Source organism: Ananas comosus, linkage group 18, assembly GCF_001540865.1.
Source record: "Ananas comosus cultivar F153 linkage group 18, ASM154086v1, whole genome shotgun sequence".
Taxonomy (NCBI): Eukaryota; Viridiplantae; Streptophyta; class Magnoliopsida; order Poales; family Bromeliaceae; genus Ananas; species Ananas comosus.
The window spans coordinates 8,521,958-8,542,022 of record NC_033638.1 but is presented as its reverse complement, the minus strand read 5'-3'; the positions used below and the strand labels follow the sequence as shown (position 1 = coordinate 8,542,022).

Sequence of the window (20,065 nt, the reverse complement as noted above, 5' to 3'; positions counted from 1 at the left end):
CATCTCGCTCTCTATGTTCTTTCTTTTCCTTTTTGGGATAAACGTATAAAAATTATCTGAACTTTGTGTTTTGATTCATTCTATGGTTCCAATTATTATTATTTTTTTTTCTCTATACCTTGTACATCTACGTATTTATCTGTGCTCCGACATTTTTGGTTTAATTAGTTGTAACTTTTTATACTTGAGCAACGGGAAATGCTTTGGGTTTTCCATTTTTGAAATATTGAAATATATTGTTGATGTATATATTTAAATATACACATGGGGAGAGAGTAGATTAATAATAATGATATTTAAAGTTTATTAATGAATAAAACCGAATCAAAGCCCAATAGAGAACACGTGTTTGGGCCTTGGTACTATTTGGGGCCCAATTCACAATTCCTGGGCCGTAATGGGCCGAACCTATATTAGATCGCGCCGACCCCTCGCTCGTTCTCTCTAAACCCCACGCCCCTCCATTACCCTGCTTCTTCTCCCTCTCCGATCCTCCCCCCTTCTCTTTCTCTCTCTCTCATTGTGTTTGATCCTTCTCCGTGGGGGGACGGAGGAGAAATTGGGGCGAGTTGAAGAAGATATGGTTGAAGCCTCACCAAGCAGAGGGGTAATGGGCCGAACGAAACCCTAATTCCTAATTATAGGTCTGTTATACTCCCAATTGTTCTTGTTAAATGAAATGCGTTTTTGGTCCTTAGGGATCTCTCTCTCTCTCTCTCTCTCTTTGGTGCGGATAATGTCATTTTGCTGTTCCGTGTGGGTTTTTTATATTTTTAGTTGGAAACTAAGGGATAATTTATTTGGTAGGATTCTTTACCTTCTACGTAAGGATATTCGCTACTAAATTTTTTGGGGGTTGAAGTTCGCTAACACTTTTTGCATGAAATGCACGGTGCGCGCGCGCACCCGTGTGTGTGCAAGAACTCATTGCATTGAGAGTTAATCGTAGTTACGCCTTTTCTTACAAGCGAATGAAGTGAAAAAGGATTAAACTTTTGCTATTTCATTGTGTACTTCTACAAAAATTCTTGATTTTTTTTTTTGTCCATGAGTTAGTTCTCATCCGGAAACTCAATAGCGAAGCTTCTAATCATTGCAGGCATGTTTAGCTAGATTTCAATAAGACAGAATGGGTCGTCCAGAGCCGTATGTTTTATTTGCCCAAACAATTCTTCATTCTCAACTTGACGAGTATGTCGATGAGGTAAGCTAATCTTGCTATTCTAGGTCTCAACTTGCACAATTTCATATTAGCCCTTTTCGCTTTATTATGCTTAGCATATTTCATTGACGTGATATTTTACTCTTTTTTTGGATTTGCTAATTTCACCAATGAGTATAAACAATTTAGGGCTGCTTATTAGTGGATAGTTAGTTTTGTCTGCGATGGATCATTTGTAGTTTTAAACTTCTAAATGAGATTGTTTGTAATCTTGTAAAGCTGTAGTCAATATTATGCGTATTCTCTCAGTTATCGCTGTCTTATTATTGTTGGAGTTACTTTTAACGTCTATTGCATGTAACATGATGGCAATCTTGTAACCCTGGGTTGTTCTGTGTCTGTAACATCCTGTACTCTCACAGGTCATCACCTCTATATTTCCAAAATAAATTCTCTTTATATCTAAAACTTGTTTAAGAGTTCTTTCTCCCACAGAAAATTTTTTTGTTTTGTTAACACATTATTCGCGGTTTCGTTGTCTTCAAACATCTCAAATCTTGTTATCCCCCCTTTACATTTTGTAGGCCAAACTAAATTTTGTGGATGATCAACTTTGGTGCTCTGTTGTGTGGTTTTCAGCGACCAACATTAGTTGCTCCTGAAAAAAAACGAAATAATTTCCATGTTACTTTTTTTTTATGCTCTTTGTTACTTGCATTTCTCACTCGTAGTATTTCATTTCTTCATTTCTGTTTTGTACATCTATGTTTTTTCCCCCCTTCCATTTATGTTTTGAAATTGATACTCTTTAACGATTTGTTTGTTGGCCGCATCACTTAGCTTTTACCTTGAGTTCTTTTGGTTGATGAGATTGGACATTCACCATGTTTTCTGAATGGTTCTTCTCCATCCTATCATGCCTTTTTATATTTTTGTGGTTCCATATAACATTGTTTTGCTTGTAGGTAATATTTGCTGAACCTGTTGTAATCACTGCTTGTGAGTTTCTTGAGCAGAATGCCTCCCCTTCCACGCCAAGTATATCGCTGATTGGGTACGACAGATACCTTTTTCTAGCATCTTTCCAGTTATAGTGATTGTTACTTAATTGAGCTGTATTAGATCGTCTTAGTTTAAATTAATTTTGTGATACGACCAGAAATTTTTTTTTAAGGACTTTTCTCAATGCAGATTTTTGCTAGTAGTTGTTAAGTGCTTACGGATAGTGGATAAGTTATCTAATATGCTTTACTTTTTTCTCTTCTATGGCCTGTGTCTAACAAGGGTGATTACAGTGTAAAATTCTAGCCAAACCATCTTCTAGATCACGGGTTTTTCAAGAAACAATGGTGATGGCTTGCCAACTAATTTGTTGTCGGTCTCTTCTTATGAGTCATTTTACAACTTTTGCAACTGTACATGTCATTGAGCATCTAGTTGTTTTATTTTAAAGCTACTTATGCTGGATAATTCCTTTTAATGCCCATCATGTTACTTCTGCTGGATAATTCCTTTTCCAGGGCTACTTCACCTCCTTCGTTTGCTTTGGAGGTTTTTGTCCATTGTGAAGGGGAGTCACGATTTAGGCGCCTTTGCCAGCCTTTCCTATACTCGCATTCTTCATCCAATGTGTTGGAAGTTGAGGTGAGGTTGTTTCTTCTTGGTTAGTGTATCTGCTATTCTTTCTAAACATTTTCTTTTGCTGCCTATTATATACAATACCAACTGCTATAAGTTTATAACCGTTAGTGATGACAAACTTGCTTGGTTTTGTTATCATGTGGTTAATCAATAAATAGGTTATAATGTTAAAGCTTCTTTCTTTGCATGGAATATGATTTCCTTGGTTGAACTGTGTTGTTGTTATTTTATTTCCTATATATATTTTCTAGGAGAATTTAATTAAATTTTTCGTTGGGTTCCTTTGATTACGAAATGCAGGCCATTGTTACCAACCACTTGGTGTTGCGTGGCAGTTATCGCAGTCTCACGCTGGTTGTTTATGGAAATACAGCTGAGGACCTTGGTCAATTTAACATAGAAGTGGATTTGGACAATTCTCTCACAAATGTAGTTTGTTCTCCATCAGAGGGAAGGCTTGAAGACCTCCCGCTAGCATTACATTCATCTGAATTGGCATTTGAGGAATCAGTGTCTTCACTAAAATCCTTAGGTTTTCGATCTCCTGAATTCGATATTTTGCCTGAAGTGAAGCAATTTTTGTTGCTAGCCTTTCAGATATGCCAATTAGTCGATACTAACGACATGGCTTCTAATGTCGTAAGTGCTGTTGAGTCAGTCGCTTCATCGTGTGCTGTGGTTAACACTGACAGCGCACTGCATTCTTGGGACCAAGAATTGTTGAGTGCACTCGTTGGCAGCAAAAGAGATAGTCCAAAGTTTCTTAATGTTCTTGCTGATGCTAGGAATGAGCTTCTTGAAATCTGGAAGAATCTTCAATCTGAAAATGGAAGTTGTGAATTAATGGAAGATGAATTGGAAACCCAGTTGCCTACCACTGAAATGCTTGTTGACATGTTTTATCAATGTTTCCCGTTCTTTAGGAAAGCCTCCACTCTTGACCTTCCGTTCTTCTCTCAGGTACATTCATTCATATTTCTACATTAAAATATAAAACTATCTATGGGATGCTTTTGCTTTCATTCTTTGACTGAGCAATTCGGCAAACCTTTTACTGTTGGTTTTTTTGTACAGAGCAAAAACTTGGTTTTCGCCTTGGGCTTGATCCTTCTTGTCTGCTCTTCAAGGGAGGGTTGCTCTCATTTTGTTAGTGGTGGTGGAATGGATCAAATTATTCATCTTCTTCACCGAGAGATACCGAAATCAACAGCTACCACATTACTCTTACTTCTTATCATTGAGTGTGCTACTCGACATGGCATTGGATGTGAATCATTTCTGGGGTGGTGGCCACGTAGAGATTTTGTCGTCCCGTTTCGTGTTAGTGACGGTTACTGCTATCTATTGGAATTGCTATTGGAAAAGCAGAGAGATGATATTGCCTCTCTTTCTACGTATGTCCTACATCGGTTGCGTTTCTTTGAGATATTGTCCAGATATGAGGTTCGCCATTGGTTTCTAGTCGCATCACTTCAATATAATTTTTTTAGATGCTAACAATTATTATTATTGTCGATTTACAGTCTGCAGTGGTCTTCTTACTGACCAACCTACCCGCTGATGGTCAGCTTGCCACTGATGGAGTTACATCCCTTGTTGATGCAAATTCACAGCTTAAGCATATCTTGGTATATTTCTGCTTTGAAGATTTTCCGAGGACGAAATATATAATTTATACATTTATGTACTGTGTTTTCACACATTTATTTACTTACAGTTGTAAATGTATTTTGTCTTGGGCACTATCTCTTCTTACTTCTCTGCTGGTAAATGTTGATGCAGAAATCAATAAATTCTTATGGCCCTATTGAAGATCCCTCACCACGGTTTGTGCGAAGAATATCTAATCTTGGCAATACTGAAGATTTATTGTCTTATAAAGCAACCGTCAACTTTATAGCCACGTCCAAGTATAGTTTTGCAAGGTCTGATTTTGATCCGTATCTGTTATCCCTTTTAAAGGTAATAATGTGTTTATTTGCATGCTTATGTTTTGAATATTCTGAAGGCTCTTTCACCTTGTGTTGTCTATTCTCTTGGACTTCTTCCTTTTCTTTCAGCACTACCTTTTGAGTATATTCTTTGTTCTTGTTGTTGATATTTTGAAACAGGAACGGGGATTTTTTCCTTTGTCAGCTGCTTTGTTATCATCTGCCACATTGAGATCAGCCAGTGGGAGTGCGGCAGACAGTTTTTTGGAGATTGCTACATCACTTGAGCTCATATTGCTTTCTTTCCTTTTCTGTCGTTCAGGTCCCTCTTGTTGCTTACAGATAGAAACTTTTATTTGAGCACATATCGCTTTCTTTCCTTTTCTGTCGTTCAGGTCCTTTTTGTTGCTTGCAGATAGAAACTTTTATTTCTAGAACATTGTATCTTTGAAACAATGGTATTAAGGCTACCTGCTTTTGCTTTTTAGGCTTATCGTTTCTGCTTGTTCAACCTGAAGCAACTGAGCTCTTGATTCTCGCCTTTCAAGATGGGGAAGATATCAGTAAAACAGAATGCATGACTCTCAGACAGGCAACTGTTCTTTTGTCGAAGGGATTCTTTTGCCGTCCGCAAGAAGTTGGGATGATTATAGAGCTCTATCTTAGAGTGGTTAGTATAGAAATGCTAAGAGCATTCCTTTTGGCATATCTTTTCTTATTTAGTTGAGGGAATTTGACAGTCAGTTGTTGAAAGGATTGACTGGTCGAGAAGATGCTTGGTGATAAAGTGGATTAAGTTATCCTTATTTAGGATACGGTCAATAATCTTGTATATGGCATCTACCTTCTTGAAAAACTAGCAAATGGTGTCATGAACTTCACTGCAGAGCCTGCTTTTCTTAAGTGAATCAACAATGTATTATACATATAACGAGGGCTTACAGAAAATGGCTAGTCAATCATTATCATTATCTTCGTAATCAATTTATCATGATACTGTTTACATATATTGCTAAAATCAGGAAGTAGTGTTTACTGATATTTGTTTATCATATAATAGTATTCAATATATATTTTAGTAAAATGATATTACCAGTGCAAATAACATATTAACTGTCATTTATGATAATGATAAAGATAAATATGTATATCTATATTTCTAGACTAGAGTGGAAAGAGCTGGGATATTGCAGAATGGGCAGTAGTGAGAATACATCATATCAGATGTAAAGATAGGGAATTGAAGTTACTTTTCTTCTATCAATTAAAGTGCCAGAAATATCGCTTGAAGAGTTGTTTCTGCGGACAACTTGTTTTGACATCTAATCAGTCTCTTAATTCATGAGAATCATTCATGCTTCTGAAAGTTTGATTTGTAGTTCTTATTCATAGGTACCTAATCTTACTAATATGCTCAAAGCCTATATTATTTGGTTACCTTGTGTCTTAAAATATGATTGCTCCATCACCTATATTCGAACTTTTACTGTCAACCTTTTTACATTTGCTACTAGCCAAATTCTGCAGTACGCATTTATGTAGAGAATATCATGTATCGATGCTCAAGCTTGAACTAAATAGTATATCTATGCATGTCATTTATACACGTTATTTTGTTGATTATGATATTTTTTTGATCATTCATTGGGTATGGTGTTTTGCTACTTACTGATTGTTCTGTTTCATTGTAGGTAACTGCTGTTAGTCGCTTACTTGCTGCTGCTCCTAATTCCGATGAATTTCTATGGGCTCTTTGGGAACTCTGTGCTATATCCAGGTTGGTCATAATGACTAATGTTCTGTACTTCACAGAGTAGAATCTTTGTGCTGAATGTTCTTATTGGCAAAAGAGAGAAAACAAATGTAACGGACACAGTTTACTGACTTGTAGTAGCAAAGGGAGAATTTAAACCAAAGTTGGTTTTCATTTGTGCTGTAACATCTATGAGATGCACAGTGTTGCATAGCTATTATGGCAAAGCTAAATACTTTTTTAGATCTATATTTTAAGGCTAAAATTGTCAGAATGGTACCTGTCATTTTTCATACGGTTTAGTAATTATTGTCATTAGATATGAAGTCTTCTGTGTTGTACTAATTATGAATCTATGAATCTTCTTGTCTATACAATTTTACACCGCCCAAAGCTTCAAAATTACATATTATATATAAATTTATTATTTCTTGTAATCCTTTATGGTACTCTACTGCCTGTTTGGCCCTGCTTTTTTTGCTTTCAGCAAACAATTATGTCCAGGGAAGTGTTTGATGGTATTGGTGCTTTTGTTTTAGTGGGAATTAGTCATAAGATTCTGTAGCCGCAAAAGCAGTTGGTCCAGTTTAATGCTTCTAACTCTGCTGCAGAGAATTTATTGAAGGGGTTTAAGTTCAATGCTTCTTCGCTTCTCCTAAAAAAAAAACTACTCAGACAACACTTCATTCCACATCCCTACAACAGGGCCAAACAGGCCCTTAATATTTTGGATTCACTATGGCAACATTCCGACTTCTTGATTTAAAAATCTTGATATTAAAAATTCTACAAGAAGAAAAGAAAGAAACTGACACGTGTCTTGGGCATCTAGCATGTTTCTAGATCTGGAACACATGAGCACAACTTGTATCTACAATCTAAAGTCTAACATGCATTAATTCTCATGATTAATGCAGGACTGATACTGGTCGGAAAGCTTTGTTGGCACTAGGCTATTTCCCAGAGGTACTATACTAAGCTTTTGAAGATATTCCAGGTTAAAAGACTAATGATTTTCTAATTAATTTTATGACTTGCATGGTTAACCCTCATTGTGTTATTATTACAGGCTCTTTCAGTTCTGCTGGAGGCATTGCGTTCATACAAAGATCTAGAGCAAACTGCTATAACCAGCGGTAGACTATAGTCTACTGTTTACACTTTCTTTTTGTTTTAATTTTCATTTGGTAATATGTACTTCATTGTTTTGACTTATAAAGTTGTTATAGGAGCCTCACCTTTAAGTTCAGCCATCCTTCATTCTGCTGCGGAAATTTTTGAAGTGATGGTCGCAGATTCTGCTGCTTCATCTCTTAAATCTTGGATTGGACTGGCTGTAGAGCTTCACAAGGCTCTACACTTATCTTCTCCAGGATCGAATAGGCAGGATGCTCCTACAAGGTTGCTGAAATGGATAGATGCTGGTGTTATTTACCACAAGAACGGGACTATTGGGCTCCTTCAATATGCTGCTATTTTAGCTTCTGGGGGAGATGCTCATCTTTCTTCGTCGAGTATACTTGTATCTGATTCAATTGATGTAGAGAATGTATTTGGGGATTCAACCAGCAGTTCAGATGGCCTGGTTATTGATAATCTTCTTGGAAAGCTCGTCTCTGACAAGTACTTTGATGGAGTCCCCCTTACCAGCACTTCTATAGTTCAACTGACAACAGCGCTTCGTATTTTGGCATATATTTCTGAAGATTCAGTATGAGCTTCTTTGCAGTTTTAATCTTTCCATATATATCTTATTGACCTTAGCTATTGTCTTTTAACTTTGCATTCTTTGCAATTTTTATCTTGTTATGAAGGCTGTGGCTGCAACTCTTTTTGAAGAGGGGGCTGTTACTCTCGTGTATGTGGTTTTAGTCAATTGCAAGTCTATGCTCGAGCGCTGGTCTAACAGTTATGGTGAGTACTCCATTGCTTGTCCTTTATGTTGTCAGACAAATGGTTTAATGGTATTAATCCAATACCTCCATGTATGGGAAATGCTGAGTAACGGGGTATAAACTACTAATTCATTAATTCAAACTTTGTTAACTTAAGTTGTCATTATAAACTTGCCCTGATAGTGTTGTTACAAATTTTACCATTAAGTTGTTCACTGAGCAAAGCAATGAACTTGTAAAACAATTTTGTTGTTCTATTTAGGAGGAAGAAGAGTTACATTAACCAGCCTTCCTGTACTTTTACAGTTCCAAGAAGATAATCTACTAGCTTAGGATCTGAAGTTGGCCCTTTAAAATCTTGTTTGGTAGGGAATCCTACTAGACGCCTCTTGGTTCATTCTTTGCTATTACTTTGCTATTGGTGGTTAAGAAAGTTTGTTAAGTAAATTTTACTTTATTTAATAATTGGAAGACTCTATTTGTCTTCTTAACAGCATTAGTGATACTAGCATTAATTACTTATCCTGTTTATTCTGGTAGTGCTTTTACTTTTTGTGGTTAAGAAAGCCAGGTAACTAAATATTACTTTATTTAATAGCTGAAAACTTACAAATTTTTTTCCTGAACGTTCATGATACTGGTTGACTTAGTTGCCCTGTTTGTTTTGGTATTGTGCTTGACAAATTTTATTCAGTTTCCAACTTTGTATGCATTTATACAAGTATGTTGTTACTGTATCATGTAACTTAAAGTTTCTTGCTTTTAATTTCTCATATTGTTCTCCTCTCAGATTACCTTGTTGATGAAGGAGCAGAGTCAAGCTCGACTACTGATTTGCTTTTTGGCCGAAGTCATGAAAAGCGCCTTCTTGATCTTATTATTCCTTCTCTTGTCTTGTTGATTAATCTCCTTCGGAAATTGCAGGCAAGCTGCTAAATACTTGAATCTAGATTGTGCACTTATTGAGTGTCATTTCGAACTTAAGTTCACAAATATGAAATTTAAAATTCATAAATCCATAATACAGTGGAAGAAAATCTGATCTTTATTATCTAATTTATAAGATAAAGATAGATGCACCAGTGTGTAATGTGTAGAGTTATTTTGCTTCCAGTCTTGGCTGATGTAAGAGATGCATAGGGCCAATTAGTATGTAGTGGACAGATTCCAAGTGTTTTATATGTATAAATTGGCATTATGAATATTGCATTTGTGCATCATTTGGCACTGTTTTGGATTGAAACTTTGAATTTAACTTATTTTGGGTGAAACTGGAATGCTACTGCATGGTTAAAAACAGGTTTACAATTCGTAGGTGACTTCTACTTCATGCCAGAATTCTATCCCTTTTCGCAACACCCGTCATAGTCGCACAGAATACATCATGCTGTCTGTTGCTAATAATGGTTTCATTGATTGGCAGAATTATGGTTTCTTTTTACTCTGAAAGATTAATTGTCCCTGCTAGTAAGTTTAAGACTATGTTTGTTAAAAATAAATATTTATGGAATATTAATGGATGTCTATAGGAGACAAAGGAGCAGTACCGCAATAAAAAGTTACTTAATGCACTTCTACAACTCCATCGGGAAGTAAGGTAAATATTTTTCTCCTCTTCTTGTTTAGATTATTTCTGCGGTAACCTGATTGAAGTGTTATCACTATAGCCCAAGACTAGCAGCGTGTGCCGCAGATTTATCCTTCTTATATCCTAGCCCTGCTCTGGGCCATGGTGCCATTTGTCATCTTATTACATCGGCAGTTGCTTCCTGGCCCATTTTTGGTTGGGCCCCTGGACTCTTCCATTCTCTTCTTGAAAACATTCAGGCCACTTCCTCGGCAGCACTGGGCCCAAAAGATGTCTGTAGTCTACTTTCTCTTCTGGTATGCACGTCTATATTGTGCATTTTCTTTTGATTCTAAAACCTGAGAGCATTTGATATGTGGTTGTTTCAAACTTGAAATTCTCTTATTCTTAACTAGTGTAATAAAAATACATCTTTTATCTCCTCTGCACCAATAGGGTTATCTATTTCCAGATGAAGGTATATGGCTGTGGAAAAATGAAATGCCCCCACTGAGTGCTGTTAGAGCTTTGAGTATTGCAACAGTTTTAGGACCTCAAGTAGAGAGACAGATTAACTGGTACTTGTTGCCAGAACATTCGTCACTACTGCTCATTCGGTTGACACCACAGCTCGATAAAATTGCACAAGTTGTCCTGCACTATGCTACTTCGGTATGTGTAGTATATAATCTCTCCGTTAATTTTTTTGGTTTTAATTACATACAGCTCCCCGTAAACATAGCGAATTGCAAATAATCCCTACAGAGTTCAACTTTCTTATGTTATTCCTGCAAAAGTCCTAATGTTTGCAAAATATGCCCATGCTGTTAGGATCCGTTAAAAAAATTTAGTTAATCATAGGTAAAATATTTAACCTTAGTTAGTCAATGATGTAAATTGATACTTTTACCCCTCTTATATTATACCTTCTTCTCTTAATTAAAACCCTAGCAATGAGAATTCTTCTTCTTCATCTTCCTCTTCCTCTTCCTCTCTTAAGCTTCGAACCTATAACTAGAATTTCTCCGTACCCATTCATTCACGACGCGTGTTGCTTCGCCCTTGTCGAGCGCGTGTTGCTTTTACATTCAGTTTCCTCTATGATTTTTTCTTATTTTGCTCAAAAGAAAAGGTTTGGAAGAAAAGGAGTGAGAGAAGAGGTTGCAACAATGGTGGATTGGATTGAGTTTTAAAGAGGAAGAAGATGAGGAAGAAGATGACCATTGAAAATTTTTTGTGGGACTTCTATAGGAGTATAGCAGTTGGGGCTTTTTGGAGGGACATTTTTTTTATGGCAAAGTTGACATTTCACTTATCTGCTGTTAAAAAAATAAATATTTCTCTAACGATAACAAACTAGAGGGACAAATATGAATATCACTGAACTTTTGCAAGCATAACATAAAAAAGTTGAACTTTGTAGAAATATATTTGCAATTCGCTATGTTTACAGGGGGTTGTATGCAATTAACCCTTTTTTAATTCAAGAGCACAAAAAGTGAATCTCGTAGTATCTTTTTGTCCTGTGATACATTTGAGTGCTATCTGTATTCTCACTAGTTAGTTGTATCTCACAGGGTTTAGTGGTCATACAAGATATGCTTCGAGTTCTAATAGCCCGCATTGCCTCCCAAAGGGCAGAATGTGCAGTTGTACTTCTACGGCCAACAATCTCATGGTTGGATAATCATGTTGATGAATCATCTCTATCAGATACAGATATCTTCAAGGTATGAAGTCTTAATATTTTGATTATCCAATAATCATTGATGATTTATAATTGGGATTGTGAATCCTTTTTCAGGTGCATCAATTGCTTCACTTTATCGCTAGCTTGTTAGAACACCCCAACTCCACGGTAAAACAAAATATATATGTATATCTATTTTGTATTCATACTACTTTAGCTTGTCTCTTATGATCCTATCTTTTGCAGGCGTTATTAAGTAAGATGGGGACTGTTAGGATACTTGGTAAAGTACTAGAGATATGTAGCAACGCATTTTATTCGGAAGGAAAGCTGACTCGTGAAAGCAGAGGTTCTTCTAGAAATAATATTTTGCTTAGCTGGAGTCTTCCTGCATTTAAGTCTTTGGCATTGATCTTTAATGCCCAGTCATCCCCAAAACAAATTGCAGTGCATGACGAGTAAACTCAGAACCAATACATTTTGTGCCTATTTAGCATTTTGCCTTAGTTGGCTTATATTTTTCTTGATATTCACATTATGTTCTCTCAAAATATAGGTTCTTGAATGAAAACATCAGTCTTGAAGAAAGCTCTTTGATTGTGCGCCATCTCCTGAAGTTATGTCAGGTAAATAATGCATTCAAGAGTTTTATTAGGTCATAACGGTTGTCTTTATCGCTGTATGTTAAGGTAAAAGATTCTTCTTTTGGCTGCCTTTAATTGTGTCTGTTGTTGAAATGCCAAGTATGCTGGTAATTAGTGAATCCTAAATAAGTTGTTATGGGACTTATCAATAGTTATTGTAGATGAAGTTCGTTTGGCTGTAACATGAATTGTAGAGTGTAGACCTATTTATGTGTATTGCAAGTTGATTGATTTATCTTGAATTCATTTCTGTCTAGTTTTACCATTTGATTATTGTGATCAAGAAATTGTGCTATATCAGGTACTACCAGTTGGAAAGGAATTGTTGGCATGTGCCATGGCTTTCAAGGAGCTAGTTTCGTCCAAACAGGGTAGAAGTTCTCTTTCAGTAATATATTCTCAAGCTTTAGGTCCTAATCAGGAGCTAGAACAAGATGAAAGGGATACTGATGAAAACTATTCCAATGAGTATAGTTGGTTGCAGTCCCTTCCCTTCTTAAAATGCTGGAAGAAGCTTTTGAGATCTCTGGATTCTAATGACAGTTGTGCGAACTTTGTGGTAGAAACAGTTTATGTGTTATCGTTGAGTGCTGTTTGCCTAAGCTTGGAAGGTGACAGGTAAGTCGCTCTTAACATATGTGCCTCCAATGTGCATGCTCCACTTCCTTTTCTCCTTGTTAGATTATTAATCTCTTTGTCTTGTTTGCTTGTTAGTGTGGAGGGAATCAATATTTTGAAGTACCTTTTTGGGCTTCCATGTGAGCCAGGCGGTGCTGCAGATATTTCTGATGAAAAGCTGAACGAGGTTGTAAATTTGCTAAAAACATTGGAGGGAAATATTGCTGAGAATGAGAATTCAACTGCGATAGTCGGAAAATCCGCTTTAGATCATGTGAAGTGCTATCATGTGTATTTTCACTTTTTTGGCATATCTTATTCTTTAGAGTGCTAACTGCTAAGCCAAATACCTTGAATTTTCAGGTCAAGGAGTCCTTAAAAGCAGTATCTCTTCTGCTTCACAGCACTTCTGATTCACTATCCAATTCACAACTAGCTGTTTGTACAGAAAGTCTTGAAACCCCCAGCAATGCTATTCGATCCATTGTTATGACATCACAGTTAATGCCATCTTTAAGCACATTACCGTTGAATGAAGAGGCTGCACTTTTTTTCTCGAATGCCTGGAAATTCATTGGAGATTCAGAGAAAACTAGCAATGACTTTCCAAACGGGGAATTCTTGGAGAAATTTGTGTGGGAATGTTCTGATTCTTCTCTTGGGAAGCATCTGTTGCCAGCTCAATCTGCAAAGAGGAGACTTCCACCAGGAGATGGATCCAGTAAACGTACACGGGATGCTGCCGGTTCCGAAGCTACTACGTCGAATGTGTTTTCTCGAGGGGTGAATGCACAAAACGCCCCTCTAGGACCCACTCGCAGGGATACATTCCGTCAGCGCAAACCTAACACGAGCAGACCGCCTTCAATGCATGTAGATGACTATGTCGCGAGAGAGAGAAACATTGATGGTGCAAGTAGTGGATCTAATATAGTAAATACTAACCAGCGTGGTGGGTCCATTAGTGGACGGCCTCCATCGATCCATGTGGATGAATTCATGGCAAGGCAAAGGGAGCGCCAAAATTCCATTCCCACTCTTGCAGCTGGTGATGCATCACAACCCAAGAGTTCGGATCTCCTGAATAATAATGGTCCTCCTAAACCTGATCAACCGCAGAAGCTAAGAGCTGATCTTGATGATGATGAGATTGATATCGTTTTTGATGAGGAACCGGGCTCTGATGATAAGCTACCATTTCCCCAACCAGAAGAAAATTTGCCATCACCAACTGTTGCTGTGGTCAAAAGCTCTCCAGGTTCAGTCGTCGAGGAGAGTGAAGGAGATCGAAATGGAAATGTTCGTTTTAATCAGATTGGTAGTACACCACAAGCATCTAGATCTCAAATATCCACAACACAAGAATTGAGCGTGCCTTCAGAGAAGAACACTTCCTTGCGTGATCGATCTGAATCGAATTATTCTTCACAACCTTCAACAAATATTGCTGGCTTTCCCTCTCCTTTTTCTAATGCACGAAGTTCAGCACCATTGCCACTTCAACAATTTTCCTCGTCCTATTTATATCAGGGGAAAAGCCCACAGAAGGAACAGACGCTTGGTAATGCACAGCCTCCTTTGCCTCCAACGCCCCCTCCAGCTGCTGTCGTTTCGTCACCATTTGTGAACACTTCAAGAGATGTGCAACCACCACTTCCTACTGGATATCCCCTTCAAGCATTCGATGTTGGTGGCCCCAATAATGTTGCTGGGCTACAGGTAGGTTAAGATAGATTGAATTTTCTCTTTGTAGTTCAATTCCTTTTCTGTTTCTTTAGCACTAACTTCTAAATTGCAGCTTCAGTCGGAGAATATGTTATCAACTGGTAATGGTTCGTGGAATTCTATCACAGGAAGTAGGATGCATTTGCCTCCGCTTCCTCCCCCACCGTACTCTAATCCAATCACTCATTCGCCTGCACTGCATTCTGGTTCCCCAGCCTCACTGTATAACCCAAGTACCTCTAACGTCGGAACCCTAACCTTACCTACACCTTCACTTATTAGTGATACGGGGTTGGGCATCCTCCCTGCATCAGGAAATAATAATCTATCTGCGTATTCACTACCACCATTCACGCCATCATTGCTGATCAATCGACCCAATTCATTGCCCGGATCAGTTTTTAGTCCACAGCAAGGTCAGATTCCTTCTAATCTCTCACATATCCTCCCAAACTCCCAGCCTTCATCCATACAACCACGACCGCCACCGCCACCGCCGCCACCACCTCAGCTACCACATCCTTCTCAGACTCCGCAGCAAGCAACTCCTATTCAAATGCCACAACCACATGCTGAGCAAGCTATGCCATTCGCACAAAGCTCCGTTCAACTTCAGGTTCCCTTACAGTTTCAGCAGCAGCTGCATGTTCCTCAGATGCAGTTTTATTATCCAACCCAACAACTGGAATCTGTTTTACCACAACCATCACAGCCGGCGGTTGAGCATCAGCAACCTCAAAATCAGGGTCTTCAAGTTGATAGCTTGTCTCAACAGCAAAAAGATGCGGGGATAAGTTTACAGCAATATTTCTCCTCTCCCGAAGCTATTCAGGTTCGGCGCTAGTCCATCGTGGACTACATTTGGATAGTGTCATTGGCTTTTGGTTTAATCTGTCACTGACTCATTTTATTGTTCTTTAACAGTCACTGCTAAGTGACCGAGAAAAGCTTTGCCAGCTTCTAGAGCAGCATCCTAAACTAATGCAGATGCTTCAGGTTTGATGTGCACTTGACTTTCTTGTAGCTCTTTCATTTGATATGATGATCAATGCTTGATAGTTACCATCTCGCTTAGTTTATTTAACATGTTAGTTTCACTTCATATCTGCTTAGGTAATCTATTTTTGAATTTGCGAATGCTCAGAATGTGCGCATGTTTATTGGCTTGCAATTGAGTCATGCTCATATGTACCTGTTTATTCATTTCGCCTGCTTGAGATCAAAATCTTTGCGTTTTTCTGCTCTAAATTTCTAATACTGGATTTCCCTCAATTTTATGCTAAAAATTTTTCTCTTTTATTATCAGGAGCGGTTGGGCCAGATATAGCTGTCCGCGACACTTGGAATGGCGGGATCACATATCTGTTACGTTTTTCACGACGAAACGAAACTGATTATACTGCCACCAGGGATCACATCTCTGAACTCGGGACTGATTATACTACTACCAAGGATCACCTCTCACATTTTACAAGAAACTCGGGACTGATTGTACCGCCACCAGCGATCTCTCTCTCTCTCTCTCTCTCATGGCAGCAGTTCTCTCTACAGGCTAGGCCAAGCAAAATTCATTATCTTAGGACTAGCATCATAGCTCTTGTAAGCAGCTGGCCATGCCCATTTAATTCACATGTAACATTGTTTTCTGTATAAGCTGTGCATAAAATGTAACATTAGTAGTTAAGAAACATGTAACGTTTTGTACGCTTAATAGTAAATTTTCCAAAAGTTGGGTGCAGTTGCATGTAAATCAAGCTACAGATTTTCTACTCCATTTCACTTCGGTTACAGATTATCTTACGCTCTATAGCTAATTGGATTTTTAGTTTTTAGTGATGAGATTTTTTTTTTTTTTGAGAAATAGGTAGCAAGCTATCTGTTTCATTTATTAAGCAAAATAAATTAGGCATACGAAATAGATAGCTCATTTATTAAGTAAAATGAATTAGGCATAACAAAATAGAAGCAGCTTTGGCCTCCGAAAACAGGTAAAAAAATAGCAACAAGAAGTGAAAAAAAAGAAAATAGGGGAGGAAGTAGAAAAAGGAGAAAAGGTAAGGTGCAGGAAGATAAAGACATATTATTGTAGCTCGTTTCAAGCCTTCATTAATAGATTAACACGTGCTAGAGATCGGGTAGCGTCGGGGGGTGCTGTCCAAAAAATAGAATTGTTTTTATCCGTCCAGACGACTCACCAAATTGCTATCGTGGCATCAGGGGTGTCAATTATTTTCAACCAAAAATCTCGCAGATCATCAAGGACGTTAGCGGGTACGTCTAATCTCTCCACGCCGAGGAGTAGGTAACGAACAAAAACACAATTACAGAATAGGTGGTCGCAGCTTTCCGTTAGTGAAGCGCAGAAAATAGTGTTGCTTCGCGAACAAGCCTTGCTTGAGCAGTTTGTCGGCTGTGAGTAGTCTCTTTCGAAGTAACAGCCAGATGAAGATTTTGATTTTGAATGAAAATTTCAGTCTCCAGATGTGCCGATTTGTCGAGTCTCTCTGTCCGCCGTCCATGAGGAACTGATAAAGGGCTTTGACTGTAAACTTGTGATTGGAGGTCCGCCACCATTTGATCAAGTCCGGACCGTCCTTTGGGCTTCTGTGAAGGAGCAACTTTTTAAGCATCATAAGCTTAGTGATGAGATATTAATCCTTTCAATGTGTAGTGAATCGTTATTCACGCAAAGTTTGTGGAGTGTCAGTTTACTAATTTTGCTATTATCCACCTTTCGTTTTATGGAGGGTTTGTAACATAATTTTAATTTAACTACCTGTCGGTCAACTTTACATCGCAATTCCGTAACAGATGGAATGATAAGTTCATTTGAGAAACTTGTCGAAACCGTTCGCTCAAGTTTTGGCTAAAGATACTGAGAATTATAATTTCGTTGAAGAAACTTGCTCCGCAATTTTCAATTTAGAAAGTTGAAAATAGAAGCTGTTTTGTTACACATACATAGAAAAATAAAATTATCTTATTTTCTTTTGGCTTCAATTAGATTCTAAACATATTTGGAATAGCAAAGACGATAGACGAGTAAGCTAAAATTAAACTCAAAATAATTCCGGATCTTTCGAAAGTGAAGGCCAAGTAAAAAAGTGAGTAGAAAAGGACACCAGAATGAGTATAGCAGATCAAATTATCAACCCACCATGATCAAACAATGCAATTGGCTTTAAATGGGACCCAAACTAATCAATTAATCAATTAATTTATTAGAACTCTGGGGTTCTTGGTCACTAATAAGTAAATAGGGCGCAGCACGAAATGGGTGTAGTGTGGTGCAGTGTATCAGATGCCAAAAGCTTATTATTCGTTGGTTTTGGTGCGAATTGTGTCTCCTAAAAAAGCGGTGATGTACGTTTTTTTGGAATTCTAATTGTCCACTTAATTATGGGGGATGGTGGTGCCTTTTATTTTTTTATTTTTTCTTAAATCTAGGTGATCAGATTTATTCTAGGTGCTATTTATATACACGATTCAAGTTCTCTTTTGGAGGAGTAGGTACAATTTGCTTTGCTATTTATGTTTTCTTGCATGGGTTATAAACAGGAGACATTTAATAAACTTACTATAATAGTCATGGGACTTGGTACTAGGCAACCTCAAAAATGAAAAAAAAAAGAAAAAAAAAAAGAAAAATCATCTCCTCCTTTCTCATTGAATGGCCTGTACATTTGAATATGATATTGAGATTCAGGACAAAAAATTACACCCCATCTCGCTCTTTCGTATTGAATCTTCTGTGAATTCGTCATCCAATACAGTATTGAGATTCAGGCAAAATATTTTTAAATTGAAAGAAAAAAACTTAAATGAAGAACAATTCATTCTCTTTTACTGGATTTGTTCTAAATTCGCCATCCAATACCATATTGAAATTAAATATTTTTTTTTTATATTGGAACAAATTATTAAGATTCGGAGGGTACGGAATGAATTATACTACTCACCAAACTCTCTTAACAAAATTCTCTTAACAACTGATGACAGCACAGGCAACGTCAACAGTCTCTGGAATGGATGGTGCGACACCCTGGTCGGGACTTTGAGAACACAAGGCCTGATGCTTCTGGCCGCGACTTGATCGGTGATCTGGACAAACAGAAACAACGCAATCTTCCGAGGAATCTCGCACAATGCTACCCGGTCTCTTGAACGAGTCAATCTTTTATTAAACGACTGAAACTCATCGCTGTAATGTGCCGTCTGGGCCTCAGTTACTATCTCTCCTCTCCCTACTCACACCCCCTCTTTTTCTCCTTTTGTTTTTCTTTGTCTTACATTTTCACTTTACCTTTTTTACTAGTTCCCTAGGAGGTCCTGGCTGTTTCCATACTGTACGCCAGTTTATTTTGCTTAATGAATAAAACAGATAGCTTGCTACATTTTTCTCAAAAAAATAAAATTCTATTAAAAATAGATCCACAACAAAGTCGCGCGGCCCACCGAAATGAAAACACAAGTAAAGCTTTTAGCCAGTCTAGTCCACGGAAGACGCGATGGACCCGGTCCAAGTAAACCATCTCTCTCTCTCTCTCATGCAATGACTATCTGTATTTTATCTTTTAAAATTTCAGAAATATTTTTAAAGGGGTGCGGCATTAATAGAGATGGTAAAATGACAAAATTATTCTTACTTTTTTTATAATAAAAAATATTTTTTAATATATTTATATTCGTTTGAAGGGTATTTTTGATATAACTTATAAAAAATGGACAAAATAGTGGTAGAAACCCGACGGAAGAAGCCTAAATATAACGGGTTGAAATATTGAGGGGGTAAAATATAATTTTTTTAAAAGTTAGGAAAAAAATGAAAAAATAAAATAAATATTTATAAAAAAAAATTCTATAATTTAGCCCTTTTTTTTTTTTTTTAATAAGTAGTTCTGATTTTTAAACAAGCACTTGGAAACTCTTTGACGTGTGCGTTTACCAGAAAAGAAAATCCAAAAGTAGGGCACATCATGCCCCCCTCCACAACTTTAATTTTAATTTTTAATAAAAGCTCATATTTTAAAAATTTTAAATAAAAAAATTTTAATTTTTTTTAAAAAAAGGTTATTAAGTAGTAATAAGTCGGTGTGAAAAGTGGATTCGGTGAATCGGGTGCGTTAGTCGGTGTCCACGTGTGTCTGCTTATCACGCGCCACGTGGTTGCTAATTTTAGTGCTGCGGGGGAGATCGGCGACTTTTCCACCGTCCATCTTTATCATAATTTATCAAGTGACTAATCAGTTGAAAATGCATGGAGGCCCCCTCAACTATATTCGATTTAGAGAACTACCCCTCAATCTTTTTTTTTTTTGATTGAGACCACCTCTTCACCTTCGACTTATTTCTATTTGAGTTTTAGTATTTAATTAAGTTAAAATTTTTTATCAAATTTAATAATTTTATTAGTTTGTTTACAATTAACTAATCTAATAT

At 37.3% G+C, this 20,065-nt stretch overlaps 1 protein-coding gene across 3 annotated transcripts; it reads left to right on the top strand.

Moving 5' to 3' along the window:
- On the top strand, positions 458-16,380 carry LOC109724030. 3 transcript variants are annotated; one of them, XM_020252634.1, is made up of 29 exons: positions 458-607; positions 1,100-1,204; positions 2,128-2,216; positions 2,683-2,806; positions 3,104-3,763; positions 3,878-4,246; positions 4,327-4,431; positions 4,586-4,765; positions 4,915-5,056; positions 5,223-5,404; positions 6,426-6,511; positions 7,405-7,453; positions 7,557-7,623; positions 7,717-8,198; positions 8,302-8,401; positions 9,173-9,306; positions 9,912-9,979; positions 10,050-10,266; positions 10,406-10,621; positions 11,527-11,679; positions 11,754-11,807; positions 11,886-12,097; positions 12,196-12,265; positions 12,585-12,901; positions 12,998-13,175; positions 13,265-14,620; positions 14,700-15,458; positions 15,551-15,622; positions 15,933-16,380. In XM_020252634.1, exons 2-29 carry the CDS (start codon positions 1,130-1,132, stop codon positions 15,951-15,953), a joined length of 6,537 nt encoding a protein of 2,178 aa, XP_020108223.1. In that variant the 5' UTR covers positions 458-607; positions 1,100-1,129; the 3' UTR covers positions 15,954-16,380. The 3 variants fall into 3 exon arrangements, with proteins under 3 accessions (XP_020108223.1, XP_020108224.1, XP_020108222.1); XM_020252635.1 differs by having other exon boundaries at positions 458-644; positions 14,706-15,458; XM_020252633.1 differs by having other exon boundaries at positions 458-644.

Bases quoted from the DNA above. Each gene is read 5' to 3' on its own strand.
- LOC109724030 (XM_020252634.1), top strand. From the start codon at position 1,130: ATGGGTCGTCCAGAGCCGTATGTTTTATTTGCCCAAACAATTCTTCAT. The intron at 4,766-4,914 runs GTAATAATGTGT...ATTTTGAAACAG, and splicing joins ATCTGTTATCCCTTTTAAAG to GAACGGGGATTTTTTCCTTT. The intron at 8,199-8,301 runs GTATGAGCTTCT...CTTGTTATGAAG, and splicing joins CATATATTTCTGAAGATTCA to GCTGTGGCTGCAACTCTTTT.